This window comes from Theropithecus gelada, chromosome 1, assembly GCF_003255815.1.
Source record: "Theropithecus gelada isolate Dixy chromosome 1, Tgel_1.0, whole genome shotgun sequence".
NCBI classification, from domain to species: Eukaryota; Metazoa; Chordata; class Mammalia; order Primates; family Cercopithecidae; genus Theropithecus; species Theropithecus gelada.
Window position 1 is genome coordinate 220,460,655 of NC_037668.1, and position 22,015 is coordinate 220,482,669.

The 22,015-nt window shown below is 41.7% G+C and overlaps 1 protein-coding gene across 2 annotated transcripts in view; it reads left to right on the forward strand.

Moving 5' to 3' along the window:
* Positions 1 to 22,015, forward strand: part of CNST (consortin, connexin sorting protein) — a 115,356-nt gene that overhangs the window by 89,325 nt on the left and 4,016 nt on the right. For both annotated transcript variants that reach the window (XM_025387005.1, XM_025387015.1), the window contains exons 9-10: positions 3,129 to 4,027; positions 16,432 to 16,567. In XM_025387005.1, coding sequence (XP_025242790.1) covers positions 3,129 to 4,027; positions 16,432 to 16,567 — 1,035 coding nt within the window. The remainder of the gene's footprint in view (positions 1 to 3,128; positions 4,028 to 16,431; positions 16,568 to 22,015) is intronic.

Consider the following 22,015-nt stretch of genomic DNA (forward strand, 5'->3'; position numbering starts at 1 on the left):
TTTTTTTTTTGAGACGGAGTCTTGCTCTGTCGCCCAGGCTGAAGTGCAGTGGGGCAATCTCCGCTCACTGCAAGCTCCGCCTCCCGGGTTCACTGGGACTACAGGCGCCCGCCACCACGCCCGGCTAATTTTTTGTATTTTTAGTAGAGATGGGGTTTCACCATGTTAGCCAGGATGGTCTCGATCTCCTGACCTCATGATCCACCCGCCTCAGCCTCCCAAAGTGCTGGGATTACAGGCGTGAGCCACCGCGCCTGGCCGGGTCTTCCCATTTCTAATTGAATGCACCCTGCTTCTGCTAAGTGCATTGTATGGCTTATCAAAGGCTTCAACAATCCAGATGTCCCAGGAATAACCGTGTGAGGGAGTATGGACTAAATTCTCGGGAAAGAAATGTTGCCCAAGTTTCACCAAACAATGTTTTAAAGAGAAATGTCGACAATGTGGGTGACTCTCCGAATGTAGTTTGGAAATCTTGGCTTTTCCAAAATTATGGTGGAGTTTTTTTCCCCATATTTTCTGTAGTATTTCTAAATAATGGGATGAAGCAACCATTTTCAGGCTATTTTGTAAATAATACATTGTACCTGTAGATTGTCTTTATTGCTTATCACTTAAGTGATATCTCAGTTCATTAGATACCATACTTTAAGCGGTTGTACTTCGTGACATAGCGGCCATCCACCACCCCACCTCCAACTCATAGAATGGCACCTCAGACTGATTCTGTACCTTTTCAGTCACTTACTAATAAGCTATTAAATAGTCTCATTTTGATTATTTAGAGCTTAGCCCTATTCAATCCTGAACTTGATTTTCACACTTAAATCTCATTGTACTCAAAGCTCTTCCCCGCCCTCCAGTTGTCAGGGCTGGGAACACAGTCTGCTCCTGGTTGGGGAGTTCGCTGGATTGGTGCTTATGACTGAACCCAGGTCGTGTGGTGGCTCCAGCAGGAGCAGCTACGGAGGAGGTTACCCCCAAGCTGCTCCCCTAGATATTTGCAGCCTTTAGGTAACTGACCCTCAGCTGGAAGCAATGCACCCCATTCCTCTGATGTGGGGGTTCTCTCTGCCCTGTGCTTTCACAGTGCCTGTGGGACTGTGGTTCCCAGTCTTATTTAGCCTCTGAATCCTGTGGACATGTTTCGAGGGACATCTTCTGAACCTTTGGGTACCTGGAATCGTGGAGGAGCGGCTTGGCCCCCTTTCCCCTTGGCTGTGGCCCTCACTGCTCTAACCTTCCCCCATTTTAACAGAGGGAGGGGCAGACCAGCAAGCCCAGTGGCAAAGCAGACAACCAAAGGAAAGTGAAATGTGCCTGTGTTTTCTTGCAGCCTCATAAACTTAGTGATTCTTTGGGGTGGGGAGAGAGAAGGAAGGCTGTGTTCTCCCAAAGGTGACCACTTCTTCCTTCTCCTGATCCGCATCTGATAATTTGAGTCAGGGTGTCAGGGGAGGTGCTATGAACTCTACTGAATAGCTACCTCTCAGCAACCCGGAGTTGAGGTGGCAGCCTCAGCACCAGATGCTCTGAAATCTGAAGCCGACGTTTCAGGAATGCCTTTTGCTTGATATGGTGTGGGCCTCAATTGTCAGTTAGTAATTAGTAGTAAAGTATCAATATGTTTTTGGAGTCCAGGGTGAAAAGGAAAGAAAAAAAAAAAAGAAAAAGTATCAGTAAATAAAAAAACAAATGGAATAAAATTATCATCATGTTTTCTCTTTTATTTTCACCTTTGGCTCATTATTTATTTAAGTTAAACAGCATATTAGTATAAAAAGGTTAAAACTTCTAAAATAGTTATGAATGCTAAGTGTACCAATAAAGCGAGAATGAGCAAGCTTCTCTGTTATCTACCCATCCATGCACTGCTCCTTCATTGTTCACACGGAGGTTTTTAACTGTTTCATTTTAAAGTGAAAGAAAAATAAGTTGGTTTTACTTAAAGTAGAAATTGAAAGAGATGTCAAAATTCAAACCCATTTCTACTTGTTGCAAAAACGTATCCTTTTTATTGCTACCCTTTGCTACCTCCCTTTAAGAAGTTGCAAGTAGGCTGGGGGCGGTGGCTCACGCCTGTAATCCCAGCACTTTGGGAGGCCGAGGCGGGTGGATCAGGAGGTCAGGAGGTTGAAACCATCCTGGCCAACACGGTGAAACCCCATCTCTACTAAAAATACCCAAAAATTAGCCAGGCGTAGTGGCGGGCGCCTGTGGTCCCAGCTACTGGGGAGGCTGAGGCAGGAGACTGGCGTGAACCCGGGAGGCGGAGCTTGCAGTGAGCCGAGATCACATCACTGCACTCCAGTCTGGGAGACAGAGTGAGACTCCGTCTCAAAAAAAAAAAAAAAAAAGTTGCAAGTAATTTGCAAACACATTTATTAGTGGTATTATGGTCAAATTGTACATTTTAACAGAACTGAGTTTTGTTCCTTTAATCTTAGTAAACCAGACCAATACTACTTTTCTTTGTTTGGTTGGTTGTTTTTTAAGACAGTTTTGCTCTTGTTGCCCAGGCTGGAGTGCAATGGCGCGATCTCGGCTCACCGCAACCTCCGCCTCCCGGCTTCAAGCAATTTTCCTGCCTCAGCCTCCTGAGTAGCTGGGATTACAGGCATGTGCCACCACACCCAGCTGATTTTGTATTTTTAGTAGAAACGGGGTTTCTGCATGTTGGTCAGTCTGGTTTCAAACTCCCGACCTCAGGTGATCCGCGCACCTCAGCCTCCCAAAGTGCTGGGATTACAGGCGTGAACCACAGCACCCGGCCCAATACCATGTCTTAAATGTGCTGAAAATAATTTTTCTAACTTCATTTTAATGTAAAAGGCTAATAAAGTTCAGAATGGCTTTTAAATCTTTGAAAATGACTTTTTTGATTATAACGAGGACTAAATGATTAGTCATATTCACATGCTTTTGAATAATCCCTGTTCTGTATAAGGGTTATTTACTAAATATTTTAGGTGTTTCCTCTACCTGAAGACACTATAATGCAACAGATAGACTTTCCATTTGAAAGGGTTAGAATAGTGTTGTATTACACACATTCATAAGTCCCTTCTTTTCCTTCCCATACAAAGTGTTTTTTGAATTTTTAACAATTTATTTTTCTTCGTCTTTAGAGAGTAAAACTTGTCTTGGCACAGAGCCAGATAAAGACAGCCAACGTAAAGAGGAGCCCGTGGGGAGCAGTCCCTGCTGTCATCAGATGGACCAGCAGGCGGAGGCCCCAAGCCTTTCGGTAACTGCAGGAAAGGACCACACGGAGGAGCTGCTCTGCCGCACTGAAGCCACGTTACCGCTCCACACCCAGTCCTCCGAGACAGCAGGGAGCCCGTCTGGGCCAGACTCTTCTGAGGATGCTTGTGAGGATGACAGTGGCTTGCAGCTGGCTCAGACAGAGGCCTGCCAGGATGTGGCCAGAATAGAGGGCATTGCTGAAGACCCTAAAGTGTTGCCTTCCAGCGAGTCAGCGACAGAGACATTGATTTTACCAGGCTGTGACCGTATACCTCCTGCATTGATTTCTGAGGGTAAATATTCACAGGCTCAGAGAAAAGAACTCCGTTTGCCACTTCGGGATGCTTCTGAGGCGTTGCCCACAGACCAACTTGCGAACAATGAATTAAATGAGCTGCAGCAGCCTGATCTTACAGACAGTGATGGAAAATCACCACAGGCGCTGGCTGACTCAGACGGCTCTGAGAATGTGCTCTGTGGAAATAATCAAATATCTGACCTAGGCACACTGCTTCCAGAGGTGTGTATGGCCCCAGAGGAAAAGGGAGAGAAAGATGAGCAACTCAACAGAGAAACAGAAGACTATTTGAACAGCCTTTTAGAAGGATGTTTAAAAGATACTGAAGATTCCCTTTCCTACGAAGATAACCAAGACGACGACTCTGATCTCCTTCAAGATCTCTCTCCTGAAGAAGCATCCTATAGTCTGCAGGAGAATCTGCCTTCTGATGAGAGCTGTCTTTCTCTTGATGATCTTGCCAAAAGGATAGAGATTGCAGAGGTAAATCAGAGATGAAGTACAATTAAAAGTAAAATGGCATTTAAAAAACATATATGTATTAAATATTGCCTTGTTTTTGTAAGTTTTCTCTTGTCTCAAACATGAGGGAAAATTCTGGTTCACATAGGCTTTTAATTATTAGTAGTTTTTACATTTGTGTGTATTGAATAAAATGACTTTTAATCATTATAATGTTCATACTACAAGATGTTCTATTGCATGCCTCCAGCTAGAGTGAGCCTTATCGTATATATCCATTTTTTATAGTCCTGACTGATACGTGGCAGTTCCAGAAATTGGAATCAAGACAAGAATAGTCACATTCTAATAAGGAAGTCTCATTTTTCTTCTCATACATCTAGCAGATAAAATATGATATGTACTTACTGTTTCCTCCTCTTGTTAATATATTTTTAAAATCTTTTAAAACAGTCTAAAGAATGGACGGAACGTTTTAAAATGGAAGAGATACTGGATTAATTTTTAACCTTATATTAAGTTGAAAAAAAAGATTAAGGAAAAATGACCATTTTTCAAAGTTTGGAAAAAGAAAAGATAAAAGCCATATCCAAACTACAGCACCCTCACCAAGGTGGCCTGGATGGTAGAGCAGAATTTGATTGCCTTAGTTCCAGTACAATCCCACCAGTTAGTTAACAGCTTCTTGGAGTTACTTTTTACCTCTGTAAGCCTGTTTTCTTCTCTGAAAATTTGGATACGAGCTGCCTTTCCTTTTCTTCACCATTTTTACCCGCAAGTTCACTTTTAAGTCCCATTTCTACTCATTGTATTCTGAATCAGCATTATCAGTGGAAAAAAAAATAAGGGGGAAAATGAAAAAGTAACAAAGCCAAAGTAGACAATAAAATATATGTGAAAATAGAAGACTGTGAAAAGCTTTCTAAGGTAATTATAACTGTTATATTACTAGCTCCCTTTATTGCCGTTTATAGTCAATTCTCTATAAACAATGACTTTTCTTTTTAATTTTTTTCTTGCTAAAATTAGATAGAATAGTAAAGCACTTGGCTTACTGTTCATTCTCTTATTTTAACCAGACAGCTTGGTTGCCATTTGCGGTTAATTCTCTACAGACTATTTTTTTTTCTTACTTTTTGCTTAACGAAATTATTTAATATTGCTTAATGGGCACAGAGTTTCCATTTGGGGCGATGAAAAATGTTGGCAATAGATGGTGGTGATGGTGCACATTTTGATTGTAATGAATGCTACTGAATTGTATACTTACCAAGAGTTAAGGGCAGTTTCATGTGATATATATTTTTCCACAATGTTAAAAATAGTTTTTTAAAAAATTAGGGCTAATGGTAAAGCACTTGATCAGGTATTCATTCTCCTGTATATTTTAACTAAATCTCTGGTACAGGAAGTTAACAACACAAAGCCTATACCCATATTCAAATCTTAGCTGTAATGCCAAAAAAGTTACCATTATCTGCCTTTTTTCATGCCAATAATCAAGTCGACCGTAAAGGGAGAGCCCCTGTGGTCTAATTTTACCTTTTTAGGTCTAAATTGTGAAGAAGGAGCAGAGTGCTCCTGTTGTCTTGCCCACCTTATAAAACGTTTTCCTCCATTTCAACATTTGACTAGTTACACACTGATAATCACGTGGCCTTTTTAGAACTGTCTTTCTCCAGTAACTCGTATTTGAGGGGATAATAGGAACTTTTGGAATTTCAGTTTTTGCTTCTGCCTGAAAGCTGTTCGGCTGGATAAATTTCTGTTGTCTAGTTTGCCAGATGTCTCCTCCAGAGCAGTTCTTTGAGTTTTGGTAACCTTTATCTTCAGCCCCCTCCCTACTCAGCTGTGTTGAAGATGCACAAGGGTCTTGTCAGGGATGTATCAAAGGTCTGTAGCATTTCTCCTGTATATTTCAATCATCTATTGACAAGTATTTCCAAAGCCTACAATTGATCAACATCCTTTTCCCAAATTATTTTTCCCCACATCACTAAATTTAAAATTGTACTCAACTGAGTCATCCTATTTCTAAGAAATAAAAGAATTGTTTATATTGGGGAAAAAATATTTTAAGGTGGCAGATTGTTAAATTAATGTTGTATATTACAACTAAATGGAATATTCCCTCCTCAGACTCAAAACACAATGTCACTTCTACTGGATAACAGCTAACAGTGGAAATTATATGTGTTTAACGTTGTATTTTCTATTAAGTTAATACATAATGGTCTCCTTTCCTAAGATTATATTGATCTATTAAGTTAAGCTATTTTAAGAACCCCAAAAGCTACATATGCATGACTTACAAAGCTAATTTACTTTCCTATGACAATGCTAAGCAGATTGTTAAACATTTGCTTTCCGAATACTTACTACCCTCTCTATTCTGAGAAGCATAGTTTAACAAAGTCTGCCTAATTCCTTAAGAATGAGGTTTTGGAGTAAGTAAAATATCCAGGCAATTGTGGGTTTGCTTATAAGTGAAAACTTTGGATTTTTATTTTAAAATTTTCTTTTAATTTTAGTTTTGAACATACAACATTTTAATTCAAACTTTTTTTTTTTTTTTTTTTGATACAAAGTCTCACTCTCTCGCCCAGGCTGGAGTGCAGCAGCATGATCTCAGCTCACTGCAACAACCTCCATCTCCCAGGTTCAAGCAATTCTCGTGCCTCAGTCTATCGAGTAGCTGGGACTACAGGCATGCACCACCACGCCCCGCTAATTTTTGTATTTTTAGTAGAGACGGGGTTTCACCATGTTGGCCAGGTTGGTTTTCAACTCCTGGCCTCCAGTAATCCCCCTGCCTCGGCCTCCCAAAGTGCTGGGATTACAGGCGTCAGCTACCACCCCTGGCCTTCAAACACTTTTTCTGTTTGTGCTTTCAGTAAAATTTTATTAAGAGTCTTCCCTGTGTTTGGTGCTGAGGATACAATGAAAAATCAGATGATGTTCTTGGCCTTTTGGGGGCTCTCTGCTGTCACAGGTGGCTAATTTTACTGGAATTGTTTTTGAAAATTTTTTTATGCTTCCTTCCTTTTGTGATTAGAGGATATAGAACATGATCTCTTAATAACCAAGTAATTTTGAACAGCATTTTTCATGCACTTAGGAACCCCGAGACAATGAGCCTGTCCCCTCCACCCCCCACGCTGCTGTGCAGGTGGTCCTAGGTGGTCCTTCTCTGTTCGCTTTCCCAGATCTCCCTGTGACCTCTCCCGCCTCAGGTTCTCTTACTTCCCTCTTTCTACCATTGTGTTTGTGGTAGAACATGCTGGTTTGTTCTTTCTTTGCCAGCTTTCCCCTCTTCTCTTGTCTTTCTGCTTTCATTTTCTTGCCACTTTTGCGTTGCCCAGCCTTGGCTCCAGTGGACCTTGGTTTTGATCATCATTGCCAGCCCAGTGCAAGCACTTGTTTTGCTGTGTTGCTTTGAACAACTGGATTCATCACATCAAATGAAATAATTTATAGAGAACGAAAATGTCTATGCTATTTATATAGTGACATGTATAAAGGGAACTTGTCTAGGTTTGGAAAGCTTTTTCAAACCCAGTAATTTGCTATGTAAAGTGATAGCTTAATATCTGAAGTATTGCTATTCTTTCTTACATAAAAAATAGCATGACACATTGTCATCAAAAGTATAGTTTATACCGTATACTGTTTTTAAAAGGCATCAAAAATTTTATCCTCCTTTCATAGATTTTTAAGAAAAAAAAGTATCACATGTGCAGTGTCAGACAACACATTGGAAAGATTTACTTGTTTATTCTCGTTCAGTGATTTTTATTGAGTGACTTCTCTGTGAGGGCCGCATTACAGATGCAGTGACTAAAATACAGGTAAGGATTTTTATGCAGATGAAGCCTGCAACCTAACAGTCATCTGGCACCAAGTGTGTTGTCTTTTTGCTGCATTTGATTATCCCACAGTTTTTGGCAAGGGATGAAATTGCATTGTAATACCCATAATACACCAACATGGTGGTTTTAATGTCAGAACCCAAACCCCTCTACTCTGGAGCCTGATCCTGCAAATAAATCATGTGTTTGCTTAGTTCTGGAACCTGAAAGAGTGGCATTATCTTCTCTTCAAACTCTTCAGCTGTTCCTCCTGTAGCCTGAGACTCAGAGGGAGCTCCTAGCATCAAAACTTGAACGAAATGTGCCATACGAACTCAAAGTGGCGGGATGACCTACCGGGTGCACTATACGAACTCAAAGTGGTGGGATGACCCACCGGGCGCACTCAGCCTCTGTAGACTGTTAGACGCGTAGAGATGAGGTAGCTGTTTTCTGAACAAGTGAGGTTGAAATTAAAGTTAAGCTATTTTTGAACATAATGAAACCTATTTTTGAACATAATTAAAGTTAACCTATTTTTGAACATTGAAAATAATCTTAGTATGTAATTCAGAGGTCCCCTTGTGAGCAGATTTTAGCAACATAATATGCCGTGTGGAGATTAACCATTCTTTTTTCTTCATTAACATCTACATTTATAATCTGCTTGCAGAGATGTCATATGTTCAGAAAACTATATTAAGTGTTTCAGATTCCAGTGATTTTTGTTTTTAGAAATAATTTCATTATTTTTAAAATCTGAGGAAGAGGCCCTGTGTTACTGCTTGGGTCTTTAGAAAGCTTTTACCCTGGGAGAGAGCAACTCATGTTCCTTTTCCTCCGTCTAGATTAGCAACATTCACTTAAATGTTTTCAGACCTGCTTGTATCACACAAAGCAAAACACAGGGGAGGACATAAAGTTACACTGTCTAGTGGGGAGAAAAATGACAACCCAGATGGCTCCTGGGTTTGCCTTTAGAGAAGCTGTCTAATCGAAGCTGTGAGTTTTCTTCCCCGTTGCGTATTAAGGGAGGTAGTTACTTCTTGGCTAGATCACTGGGATCAGGGAAGTTTCTTTACGACTAGCTGCTGTGGGATTCTCCTGCCAAGTGAAGATGGGAGGCTAGCACTAAGCAGTAGTTGTTTATGAAATCACATTGGTGGCTGCTCTATGGATCCAGAACAAAAGGGGGTCTTAGAAACAGCAGTCATGGTTGTTCTGCCCAGAATGGCTCTTTTGAGAGGAGCAGGGGAAGTCCAGCCTCCTTACAACAGAAGAAATGCAGTCTTCCAATAATGTAAGAGGTTTTAGGAACAATGGTTGGCCCAGAATTTATGTAGATATCTAAAGAGCCCCCAAAGGAAAACCCAGGAATTACCTGTTTTCCAAATGGTCTCGTCCTTGCCTTTTGTTTTTATCATGACCTCTACATTTTCTAATTAATTAATGCTTCTCTTGATTGCCGTGTCTCTTGCACAAAGCTCTTTTTCTTTTCCATTTTAATCACTCTTTTAATTATATTTGTACGGCCTCTTCCTGGAGTTTTGCCGTAGTTACTTAATAAGTTTCCCTGTTCCTTGTTTCATCTTCTCCCCTCCAAATGGCTCTTACGTTAGCCCTCTATAAACTTGGGGTCTCAAACTGGTACCCAAGGGGCCAGTCAGGTATTAGAGTCAATGAAATGACTTAGCTGTAGTGATAGGAAGAAGGTTTCCACGCCTTTTCCAGAAGCATTCAGCTTTTTAAAACTCTACGGATTAAAACCAACCTCAGCTGAGGGTTCTTGATCGAACACCCAGACTGTGAGTTTAAACCCCTCCTGCTGTGAAACCCTTTCTACACCGTCATTCCTTTCCCACAGCTCTCTTTAGCTGCAGGATAAAGGCTGTACTACTCGACATTCAGGACTCCTGTCATCCGGCCCACCTGCCTCTCCAACATCATCTTCTGTCCTGGGGTCTCAGACGGTGCTGTAGTCAGACTGGCCGCCTCACCACCTCCCAGCTACACCCTGCACGTTGTCACCTTTGCTCTTTTCCCTCTTGCGTATGTCAGCTCCACCCTGAGGCAAGCAACCTTCTTTCCACATAACCTTTTCTTCCCAGCCCTCAACATCTAGGTCATGGCTTTTTAGCATGGAGAGTACCAAGCAGTGCCTAACTCATGGCCAGTACTCAGTAAGTGCTAGCTGATGCCATGATTCCCTGATCACTGGAGTCCAGAAGTTTGTTTCTTTCAAACAATTCCTCAGAACTTCAAATGAGGGCGAGGCTGGAACATCAGTCTTCCCAAAGTCCGGCCTAACTGTAATCTCCCTCTGTTATCGTAAGATGCACACATTGCTGTCTTCTACACCAAACTGCAAACTCCTTAAAGATAGGGATTCTGTTAAGTATATCTTTATATTCTCTGCAAAGCTAATACAGGCTGTTGTAAATAACAGCCACTATACACAGTAAGGCTTTTTTTTTCTTAGTTCACTTATAAAAATAAATATCCTTTAATAATAGATTTGGTTTTGATTATTTTCAATGAAAAAGCTACATTATGTTTAAGTATTTCCTAGGTGCTATCTATGTGTAAATTGCTTATCCGTATATTTTTTCTTCTTTGGCATATTTAGTGAGCACCTACTTTATTATAGAAACTAGGAAGACAGCGCTGAACACAGATCAAGTCCCTGCTCTCATAAAGCTTACTTTCTAGAGGGAGAGACACATAATAAATTAACATAAAAACAAAAATATAGTTTTGGATACTGGAAGAACTATTAAAGAATTTCAACAAGGTGAGGGGATTTAAAGTAACTGAACTGGCAGCTATTTAAACAATTTTCTGGGACTTAAAAATGGGATCATATCTTGACATTCTCTTTTCTTTTTCTATTTTGAACTTTATTAAATTGTCCCTTTAAGCAAGCAAAACAAATTACAAAAACATGAGGTAATGCCTAACCTAGAAACTTAGACACATGATAAAACTCCTGTTATTTTTTAAAGCCTTTTTCCTTTTTAAGTGAATCTTTTAAAGATTCGACATTGATGTACTTCATTATAGTCCGTTTTTTCCCTTGTTTGCCTTCTCCCCGTATTGTAGTGTTGTAAGAAGCAGTGCTGTGGGTCTGAGGTGACCGCCACGTTCTTTCTGGAAAATGGATGCGCTCACAGCTGGCACTCCCTGGCCCAACTGTGACGTGTTTTTATCAATTGGCCATAGAAGGAGCCATGACATTAGTCTACTTCCAGAGTAATCAAATGACACAAAGATCTTTCATCTAATCTCCTCTCCCCTTATGTCTCTAGATGGACAAATTTGGCCATTAGTTTAAGTATCTCATAAATGAGGTGATGTGTAAGACAAGAATTTTTGCTTGAGTCTTATTTGAAAGTTCTATTAATCTCGTTTTAATTATAATATATAGTATAGCATATGGCATAAAGCAACATGTTAATAGTCATAGAAAATAAGATATTTCACATTAAGGAACTGGCAAGAGGTTTGGTATCGAGTTTGTTTTCAAACTCTACCAGCTTCGGGCACTGCGAGCTTAAGCAAGTTACTCAGGCTCTTGAAGCTTGGCTTCTTCATCTGCAAAGTGGGGCTAAGGCTTCTAAAAGAGAGTGTGAAAATTAAATATGATGTATGATGTGAATGTCTTTACATAAAATGTACACATTTACTAAATTACAGTTGTTATTATGGAACCCAACACTGAAGAAGCAGGCAGAGAATATCACTTGTTTCTGTCTTTAGGAATAGTGGTAAATTTGACATGTGCCACTATAGTGAAATTGCTGGCATTTAAGGTATTTATGATATACTCTAATAGTATGATTTATGAATGTTAATTCTCAAATCATTTGGAAGCCAACTGTGTGTTCTTGTTCAGAACTGACCAGCCTAGAGCTTCTGAATGGAGTAAAACCTGTATCATTAAAAGAATGTGACTTGGTATCTATTTTCTTCTTTTTTTTTTTTTTTTTTTGAGATGGAGTCTCGCTCTGTCGCCCAGGCTGGAGTGCAGTGGCCGGATCTCAGCTCACTGCAAGCTCCGCCTCCCGGGTTCACGCCATTCTCCTGCCTCAGCCTCCAGAGTAGCTGGGACTACAGGCGCCCACCACCTCGCCCGGCTAGTTTTTTTGTATTTTTTAGTAGAGACGGGGTTTCACTGTGTTAGCCAGGATGGTCTCGATCTCCTGACCTTGTGATCCGCCCGTCTCGGCCTCCCAAAGTGCTGGGATTACAGGCTTGAGCCACCGCGCCCGGCCCTATTTTCTTCTTTAATTTAGTAAGGAGACACTTCCAACAGCAGTGTGTCCCTGAATGTTTTCCTTGTCACATCAGGATTTACTATTCCGGAAGAGTTGCAGAATAATTTTATTTTCACAACTAGTTCATTCTGAAAATGCTATTTAAGATGGTCACTGATATCTGAGGGGAAGTGTGGGAAGAACTATTTATTTGCAAATACAGAAGCCTGGCCAGATGGAATTTTTTTAAATTCTGTATTTATTCATAGAGCTCCACCAGTAGCAATTACATTAATTATAGCTCAGACATTCTTTTTGGTCTCAATAGAAGGGCTTGGCATATTTGTTTGGGTAACAATTTGGCAATTGAAGTGGGAAACTAAATTTAGTTTTAAGGCTTTATTTTTTGAGATTTAAAAATTCTTCACCTTTTAATACTGACATTATAGTTAAAAAAAAAAAAAAAAAAACATGGAAATATTTTTAAGAATAGTTTGGGGCCGGGCACAGTGGCACATACCTGTAATCCTGGCACTTTGGGAGGCCAGGCACTTTGGATTGCTTGAGCCCAGGAGTCCGAGACCAGCCTGGGCAACATAGCAAAACCCTGTCTCCACAAAAGAATGCCCAAAAAATTAGCCAGGCATGGTGGCGTGTGACTGTCGTCCCACCTACAGGAGGCTAAGGTGGGAGGATTGCTTGAGCCTAGGAGGTTGAGACTACAGCAAGCTGTCAGCATGCCACTGCACTCCAGCCTGGGCAACAGAGTGCGACCCTCTCTCAAAAAAAACAGACAAAAACAAAACAAAATAATGGTTTGGAGGGAACACACTGCTCTCTGCCCTAAGTCGGCAGCCCGATCTGTTTTAGAAACACTTGCCAGTCTTTTGAGTGAGGCCCCGAACCAAGCCCGTGACTTTGTTTTGTCTTACTTGCCCTTCAAGCATGAAATTAAGGCAAACCCCACCAAACTTGTTTCTTAAGATATTTTAGTTGGACTGCCCTGATGTGGTAAGAAAAACTTCTGTTACAGGTAAGCCTGAATGTACCCAAAACTCTTGCAAAAATAGAAAGGCTAGATGCTGTCTGCCACTCCCACCTAAGAGTTCCTCCTTGGCCTGCATCTCTTACGCCTAAGCTTGGCCCACCATCCCTTGTTCTCCATCTGTAGGCTGTAGAACCAGAAGACAGTCACAACAGAAAGACCTAGAGAAGATCACTGAGCAAGCCCGAAAGGAAATAATGGAAAAGAGCAGACTCCTTCACTTCAGACTCTGGGGCAGGCCCTGCTGAAACAAAAGGGTTTTGGTGGCAGAAAAAAAAGGCGTGGTTCGATTTTTAGCAAGAATTAAGGTATTGTGAGGGAGGGGGTGTCAAAATGTTAGCCCATCCCACACAATTGTAATTTCTCTTACTCTGTTTCTCCCATCTTTGGAAAGAGTTTGGAAAAGGTTGCCAGAGTTCGTTGCCACCCATAGTAAATAAGGTGGGACCACCTGACAAGGCATGTATCCCTTAGCAGAGTGACTTCAGAGCCAAACACCACCCTGGATGAGGCCGAGCAGGAGCTGAGGTGGGGACCTCACAGCCGCTGCACGAGGACCAGCTCTAGGTTCAGTTGGCACATTCTGTGCCTTCCCAGATGATTTCAGGAGCTTCTCTTCCTCCGTCAACATGTGTGCTCATATTTGCAGTGCTTTTTAATTTATGGCTTGTATCCGTTTCTTGAATTTATAGATGCAGAATTTATATCATAAAGATATACAATTAACAGTAACACAACTCTGGGGCTCATCTTTAAAGCTATTCTTAATAGGATTGTTTTTTCTAAGTAGTTAAAATGGCACCTTGAAAATCCCCATGGTAGGTGAATTCACCATTGGTAAGTATATGACAGTATTTTATGGAGAAAATAGATAGTGAAGGAATCAATAAACTTCCTCCCCCCTTTTAAAATTTTTGAAAACATTTTAGAACAGCCAGATTCAAGATCCTCTCCTTTGTTTACATGTACTAAAAATTAAAAGAATATCAGTGATACAGCCGTAGTAGTAATGTATTCATGAAAATTAATTTTCGTTTTCCATCTTTTGCTCTTTACAAACTTATTAAGACTGTTTCCCTCTCAGTTTCAGCAAGGTGCTTGTAAAACCTATTTTCTTTGTTGTTTGAAGGAGTTCTTTAATGGTGATGTTGCTTTCTTTACATATTTGTACTTAACCATTTCAAGGCTGCTAAAGTACTTTTGTTTTCTCAGAACACGGACTTCTGAAATACATATTTCCTATAAAAAGAAAAGAATGTATTGTTGGCTTATTGATTTTTTTTTTTTTGAGATAATGGTTTCTATAGACCCACATTCACGGAAGCGTAGTCAAAGACCATCTTGAGCTATTTGGCCCTAAAAGCCCTAAGATATAAAAAGAACTAATCGAATCTGTAATATTTATGCATACATAGCGCATTATCAAAGATTGCTGGCTGGACCTGCAAGTCATACTTAGTGTTTTATGCTATTGATGAGATAAATGACATTACAGGCAGTCCTCAGCTTAGAGTTACCTGATGCCAGCAAGTCACTGACATCTTCAGGGTTAGGCCCACAGTGCCTGCCTGTGTCATCACCTACAGCTTGTAGCAATCAGGCAACTAACAAGTTAACTTCTGTGACTGGCCCTGCTGTTCAGGGGCCTTTGGTAAGGCCTCCTGCTTCCCAGCCTGGCTCTTCCACCTGATCCTGTTCCTTCTCCCTGCACCTTGGAGTCTTTTAGCTTCTAAATGGCGAGGGTTTTTGGTTTTATTTCTAAGTAGGGGGTGGAACATAGGCAGGAGAGAGGCAGCCCAAGTGAAAGCTAGAAGGCAGCATATAAAGGGGTAGGAGTGGGTGTCTGAAGAGATATTAGCAGACTTTTTCTAGGAAAGGCCAAATTACTAATATTTTAGGCTTTATGATCTCTTAGAACCACACAGTGCCATTGTAACCCAAAAGCAGCCATGTACAATATTTAAATGAATCGGCTTGGCTGTGTTCCAATTAAATTATATTCACAGGCCGGGCGCGGTGGCTCAAGCCTGTAATCCCAGCACTTTGGGAGGCTAAGACGGGCGGATCACAAGGTCAGGAGATCGAGACCATCCTGGCAAACCTGATGAAACCCCGTCTCTACTAAAAAATACAAAAAACTAGCCGGGCGAGGTGGCGGCCGCCTGTAGTCCCAGCTACTTGGGAGGCTGAGGCAGGAGAATGGCGTGAACCTGGGAGGTGGAGCTTGCAGTGAGCTGAGATCCGGCCACTGCACTCCAGCCTGGGTGACAGAGCAAGACCCCGTCTCAAAAAAAAAAAAAAATTATATTCACAAAATTAGGCAGCACAGGCCTTTGGCCTGCGGGCCATAGTTTGCCAACCTCTGCATACTAGAAAGTAATTATGTCCCAGGCCGAGTGCAGGGGCTCATGCCTGTAATCCCAGCACTTTGGGAGGCCAAGGCGGGCGGATCACGAGGTCAGGAGATCAAGACCATCCTGGCTAACTTGGTGAAACCGCATCTCTACTAAAAATACAAAAAAAATTAGCCGAGCTTGCTGGCGGCGCTTGTAGTCCCAGCTGAGGGACTGAGGCTGAGGCAGGAGAATGGCGTGAACTCTGGAGGTGGAGCTTGCAGTGAGCCGAGATCGCGCCACTGCACTCCAGCTGGGCAACAGAGCAAGACTCTGTCCCAAAATAAAAAAAAGTCCCTAGTAAATTGGCTCTGAGAGAAATTCTAGAAGTCCTTAAACTATTTTGAGCAGTAGAGCAGTATTTAGTAAATGCACAGTTTCTCAGAGAAACTGAGGACAACACTTTGATGTTAAAAGCTTGGTATCCAAATATATTTTAAGTTCCATATGTTCATTTGTTTAAAATTGCTGTTGAATGAAAAAAGCAGTGGAGGATTATAAGCTTCCATTATAAAGCAAAACCCAGTGCTAATGACGAAGCAAAGAGGGGATAGTGAGTGATCATTTTACCGGTAACAGGGAAGTCAAGCTACCAGGCAAGGTGCTCTGATTCCCAGTCGACTGAACACTTCACACTGCCTGTCTCTGGAATCAGTTCAAGGGCTAACAAAGGAAACCAGGGTTTTAGACTTTTGTGTTTCTCAGTCATCTGCAGAGAAGTGAAAGTTTTATTCTGTTAGACTTTGATGATTGATACTTTTTTCTGTAGGAATTGGATACCCCTGTAATAAAAATTCAAATATCTGTTGAATTAGCCTTTTTATAGATACATGTAGAGATGTCCCGCCTTAATAAAACAATGATCGGTTCTTATAATTTCTGACAGGTTGTTCCTACTGAAGGACTGGTCTCAATATTAAAGAAGAGGAATGATACTGTAGGAGATCATCCTGCCCAAATGCAACACAAACCATCTAAGCGAAGAGTGAGATTCCAAGAAATAGATGATAACTTGGATCAAGGTAAACTGCTTGGCACTGTGGCTAGCATCATAGATGGTCAGTGTTTGCTGAAAGAATGAGTTCGTGTAGCATGTGGTGTTTACTAACAGGGTTTGTAAAAGACTGTCCGCTGGGCACGGTGACTCACCGCTGTAATCCCAGCACTTTAGGAGGCTCCGGCGGGCAGATCACTTGAAGTCAGGAGTTTGAGACAAGCCTGACCAACATGACAAAACCCTGTCTCCACTAAAAATAGAAAAACCAGCGAGTGTGGGGGTACGCGGCTGTAATCCCAGCTGCTCGGGAGACTGAAGCGGGAGAATCGCTTGAACCCGGAAGACAGAGGTTACAGTGAGCCGAGATCGCGCCACTGCACTCCAGCCTAAGCAACAGAGCGAGACTCCATCTCAAAAAATAAATACAAATAAATAAATAAAAGAATATGTCAATTTAGTTGCTTTATCTTCTAAGGGAAAAACATATAGAATCAAACTATCATCTTAAATCATTTCTAAATCTTTACTTGCTTAAATAAGTGAGCAAGTTGCGAATGCAACCTCTGTCCTTCCTGTTCCATAGATAGTCAATGTTGAGAGCTTATTTCAGTTTCCTTCTTTAGCACTTTTTGTGTGAGTCTGCTGTGTTTGTCTTTCTTTTTTTTAAGACAGTCTCGCTCTGTCACCCAGGCTGGAGTGCAGTGGCACAATCTTGGCTCAGTGAAACCTCTGCCTCCCAGGTTCAAGCAATTCTAGTGCCTTAGCCTCCTGAGTAGCTGGGATTACAGGTGAGCACCACTATGCCCAGCTAGTTTTTTGTTTTTGTTTGTGTTTGTGTTTTTGTTTTTTTTTTAGACGGAGTGTCGCTCTGTCACCCAGGCTGGAGTGCAGTGGTGCAAATCACTGCAACCTCAGCCTCCACCTCCCAGGTTCAAGCAGTTCTCCTGCCTCAGCCTCCTGAATAGCTGGGCTTACAGGCGCACGCCACCACGCCCAGCTAATTTTTATATTTTTAGTAGAGACGGGGTTTCACTGTGTTGGTCAGGCTGGTCTCAAACTCCTAACCTCATGATCTGCCTGCCTCAGCCTCCCAGAGTGCGGGGATTACAGGCGTGAGCCACTGCACCCGGCCCCAGCTAGTTTTTTGTATTTTTATTAAGATGAGGTTTTGCCATGGTGGCCAGGCTAGTCTCGAACTCCTGGCTTCAAGTGATCCACCCACCTTGGCCTCCCAAAGTACTGGGATTGCAGGCATGAGCCACCATGCCTGGCTTGTCTTCTTTTCAGTGGACAATTAAATTACTCCTCCTTTGTTGTGGAAAATATTTATGAATATTATCTCCAGTGAGTTCCTCTTCATTGATAGAAAAGAGTGTCTCTCAAGAGCAACAATTTAATACCATTGCTGCTGTTTGGCTTTTTCTCCTGGGTCTGTTATACTTAAGGCCCTGACTTGGTCTAACATGAGGTGGTGAGTTTTGTAGCAAACAGTGCTGCCTTTTGTGGTTGCAGATATATTTATCTAAGGTGTAAGTAAATAAGAGTAAATGGAAAGGTAACCCAGAACCTGTCAGTAGGCTTCTCATGTTTATAAAACAACTGCGTTGTTAAAATAACAGTGTAAGTATTTAGGTGTGCTTTCTAGGTGTGACGTGAGTGATAACAGTAGAAGTTTCTGCATTTTTACAATTATAAAGCTGCTTAGGGGGCCTTAGAAATAATGTCCTAACCCCTGATTTTACTTCTGCACCCTGCTTGAAACTCTCACAGTCTTCTCCAGATAAGGTGCTCACTTCCGTTTGCACTAATTTGACCAAATCATTGCTTAATAGGAGGAACCCGGATTTGGAACTCACAGTCTGCATTTCACTTTGTAGCCACCTCATCTTAAACTGAGTCACTTACTTGGAGGAGACTCAGTTCCATCATCTTTAAAATAAGGAGAATAACATCTGCCTGTCTGTCCCTATTGAAAAGCGTGTCAGATAATGTGTATAAATTGATTTTGAGAATTATAAAACGAAATGTAAATGTTGATTGTGTTGGTTGGTTCCTAAGCTCTGTGACTTACACAGTGTTTTCATGAACCTCACCTTCTGCCAGAATCTTCCTAAAAGGGCCGATTCTTCCTCCTCTAAACCAAGGCATCCACTGGAAATATAATGTGAGGCACATATATGATTTTCAATTTTGTAGTAGCCATGTCAAAGTGAAAAGAAACAGGTGAGGTGAATTTTATTTTTCATTTGATTTCTTTTTTTTTTTTTTTCTTTGAGACGGAGTCTCGCTCTGTCGCCCAGGCTGGAGTGCAGTGGCGCGATCTCAGCTCACTGCAAGCTCCGCCTCCCGGGTTCACGCCATTCTCCTGCCTCAGCCTCCCGAGTAGCTGGGACTACAGGCGCCACCACCTCGCCCGGCTAGTTTTTTGTATTTTTAGTAGAGACGGGGTTTCACCATGTTAGCCAGGATGGTCTCGATCTCCTGACCTCGTGATCCGCCCGTCTCGGCCTCCCAAAGTGCTGGGATTACAGGCGTGAGCCACCGTGCCCGGCCAATTTCTTTTTTTTTTTTTTTTGAGATGGAGTCTCACTCCGTCACCCAGGCTGGAGTGCAGTGGTGCGATCTCGCTGCAACTTCTGCCTCCCGGGTTAAAATGGCAAATTTTATGTTACCTATATTTTAACACACAGAGACTGACACTACCAAGTGTTGGTGAGGATATGAAATAATCAAATTTTCATAGACAGCTAGTGGGAATATGAAATGATTCGCCCACTTTGGAAAACAGTTGGGCAGTTTCTTTTCTGTGGGGTGAGGGGTTGGGGGTGGCAGTGTCTGACTCTCTTGCCAGGCTGTGATCTCAGCTCACTGCAACCTCTGCCTCCCAGGTTCAAGCGATTCTTGTGCCTCAGCCTCCCAAGTAGCTGGGATTACAGGCATGTGCCACCATACCCAGCTTATTTTTGTACTTTTAGTAGAGACGGCGGTGGGGAGGGTTCACCATGTTGGCCAGGCTGGTCTCGAACTCCTGACCTCAGGTGATCTGCCTGCCTCGGCCTCCCAAAGTGCTGGGATTACAGGTGTGAGTCACCGCGCCTGGCCAGAATTTTAAGAATGTATTTTATTTAACCCAGTACATCAAAAATATCATTTCAAAATGTGATCTATATGAAAAAATTACTAGTGAGATATTTTACATCCTTTTTTTCACAATAAGTATTCAAAGTCTGTGTTTATTGCCACTCAGTTTGGACCAGCTGCATGTCAAGTGCCCAACAGCCACCCGTGACTCACGTCGGATCGTGGAGCTCCAACGGTTCTAGGACATACAAATAAAACACACAGCATATGTGTTTTTACATATTTAAGCTACATTTAAATGCTTGGATTTGAACATATGATAATGAAGAAAAATACTTTAGGTTGTTAACATAGATAAGGTGAGGGAAGGAATCATGTTAAGAAAAGCAGGTAAGGCTGGGGGCAGCGGCTCACACCTGTAATCCCAGCACTTGGGGGAGCCTCCTCCCAAGTCTTCCTCCTGGATCACTTGAGGCCAGGTGTTGGAGACCAGCGTGGGCAACATGGCAAGACCCCATCTCTACAAAAAATACAGAAATTAGCGGGGTGTAGTGGTGTGTGCACCTGTGGTCCAGCTACTTGGGAGGCTGAGATGGGAGGATTGCTTGAGCCTGGGAGGTTGAGGCTGCAGTGAGTGTGGCCTGGTGACAGAGCACAACCCTATCTTTGAAAAAAAAAAGAAAAGGAGGCGAAAAGACTGAACTGTCCAAAAACAACAAATACAGCGTGATTAGTATGATCCTATTTCTTTATTTATATAAAAGACACATTTTCATACATAGATATAAACTATATACTATTTTATATGCTATTATAAAATAGTATAAACTATTTTAGACTGGGCATGGTGGCTCACACCTGTAATCCCAGCACTTTGGGAAGCCAAGGCGGGCAGATCACCTGAGTTCAGGAGTTCAAGACCAGCCTGGCCAATATGGTGAAACCTCATCTGTACGCCAATACAAAAATTAGCTGGGCATGATAGCAGGTGACTGTAATCTCAGCTACTCAGGAGGCTGAGGCAGGAGAATTGCTTGAACCCAGGAGGTAGAGGTTGCAGTGAGCCAAGATCACACCATTGCACTCCACCCTGGGCAACAAGAGCAAGACTCTGTCTCAAAAAAAAAAAAAAAAGCTATTTTAAAATGTAAATTTCAGAGCAAACGATTGTTTAATCCTATTTTCATGTAAGTCCTGAAATCTACGTATTTGATCTGAAAGGACACACACCAAATTGAACAGCGTTTACCTCTGGGATGGGAAGGGAATGTGATTGGGCAGGAGAAAAATGGATAGTCCCTTAGACTCTAAGATGCTTTTGGGTTTGCATTTTTACAGGGAGAATATATTCATATATTACTGTACAATGTTCTAAATAAAGTCTATTTGGTATGCATTAGGTTTTATAAAATTTGTTTCTTGTAAAAATATATGGTAATTATGAAAAAATCACAGTTTAATAAAGTAAAAATTAAATCATGAGTCTTAGACATCCTTCAATGAAAGAATATATTAAATTTACTTCATCGTATTAAATACTTACATCCTGTTTCATTATATAAATGTCTCATAATGGTTTAACTGTTCCATTGTAACCAGAACAACTAAGTTACTCCCAACCTTTTGTTATAACAAACCCTGCGGCAGCGAACAAGCTTTGTATATATGATGTTTGTTGTGCACATCTGTGGCCAAATTCTTAAAGGTGGATTTGCTGGGATATGTTGAAACTCTGTGTCCCAGGTGGCCTGAGGCTGTCCTGGTTTACACCTGTTGTCCTGGAATTGCATTCGGTTAACACTGTCTTTTTTTATTTTTTATTTTTGAGACGGAGTCTCGCTCTGTCGCCCAGGCTGGAGTGCAGTGGCGCGATCTCGGCTCACTGCAAGCTCCGCCTCCCGGGTTCACACCATTCTCCTGCCTCAGCCTCCCGAGTAGCTGGAACTACAGGCACCTGCCACCACGCCTGGCTAGTTTTTAGTAGAGACGGGGTTTCACCGTGTTAAACCAGGATGGTCTCGATCTCCTGACCTCGTGATCCGCCCACCTCGGCCTCCCAAAGTGCTGGGATGACAGGCGTGAGCCACTGCGCCTGGCCTTAACGCTGTCTTTTACTCTCAAAATTGTCCAGTCTGGAAGATAAATTAATTTTAAATTTTAATAGATACTGCTAATTACCTTCCAGAAAGGCATCCCTGCACCTTAATCATGCTGCACATCAGAAGACTTTTTGGTCTTTTTGAATTTTTTTAAAAAATTTTTAATTATGAATAATTAAGATTTTTTCAACCAAAGAATAGTCGTTTTCTTCAATATAGAAAGTTGCAAAAGAGATCCCACCCAAAGACATTTTTGTTGTTTTTTTTTTTTTTTTTTTTTTTTTTTTTTTTTG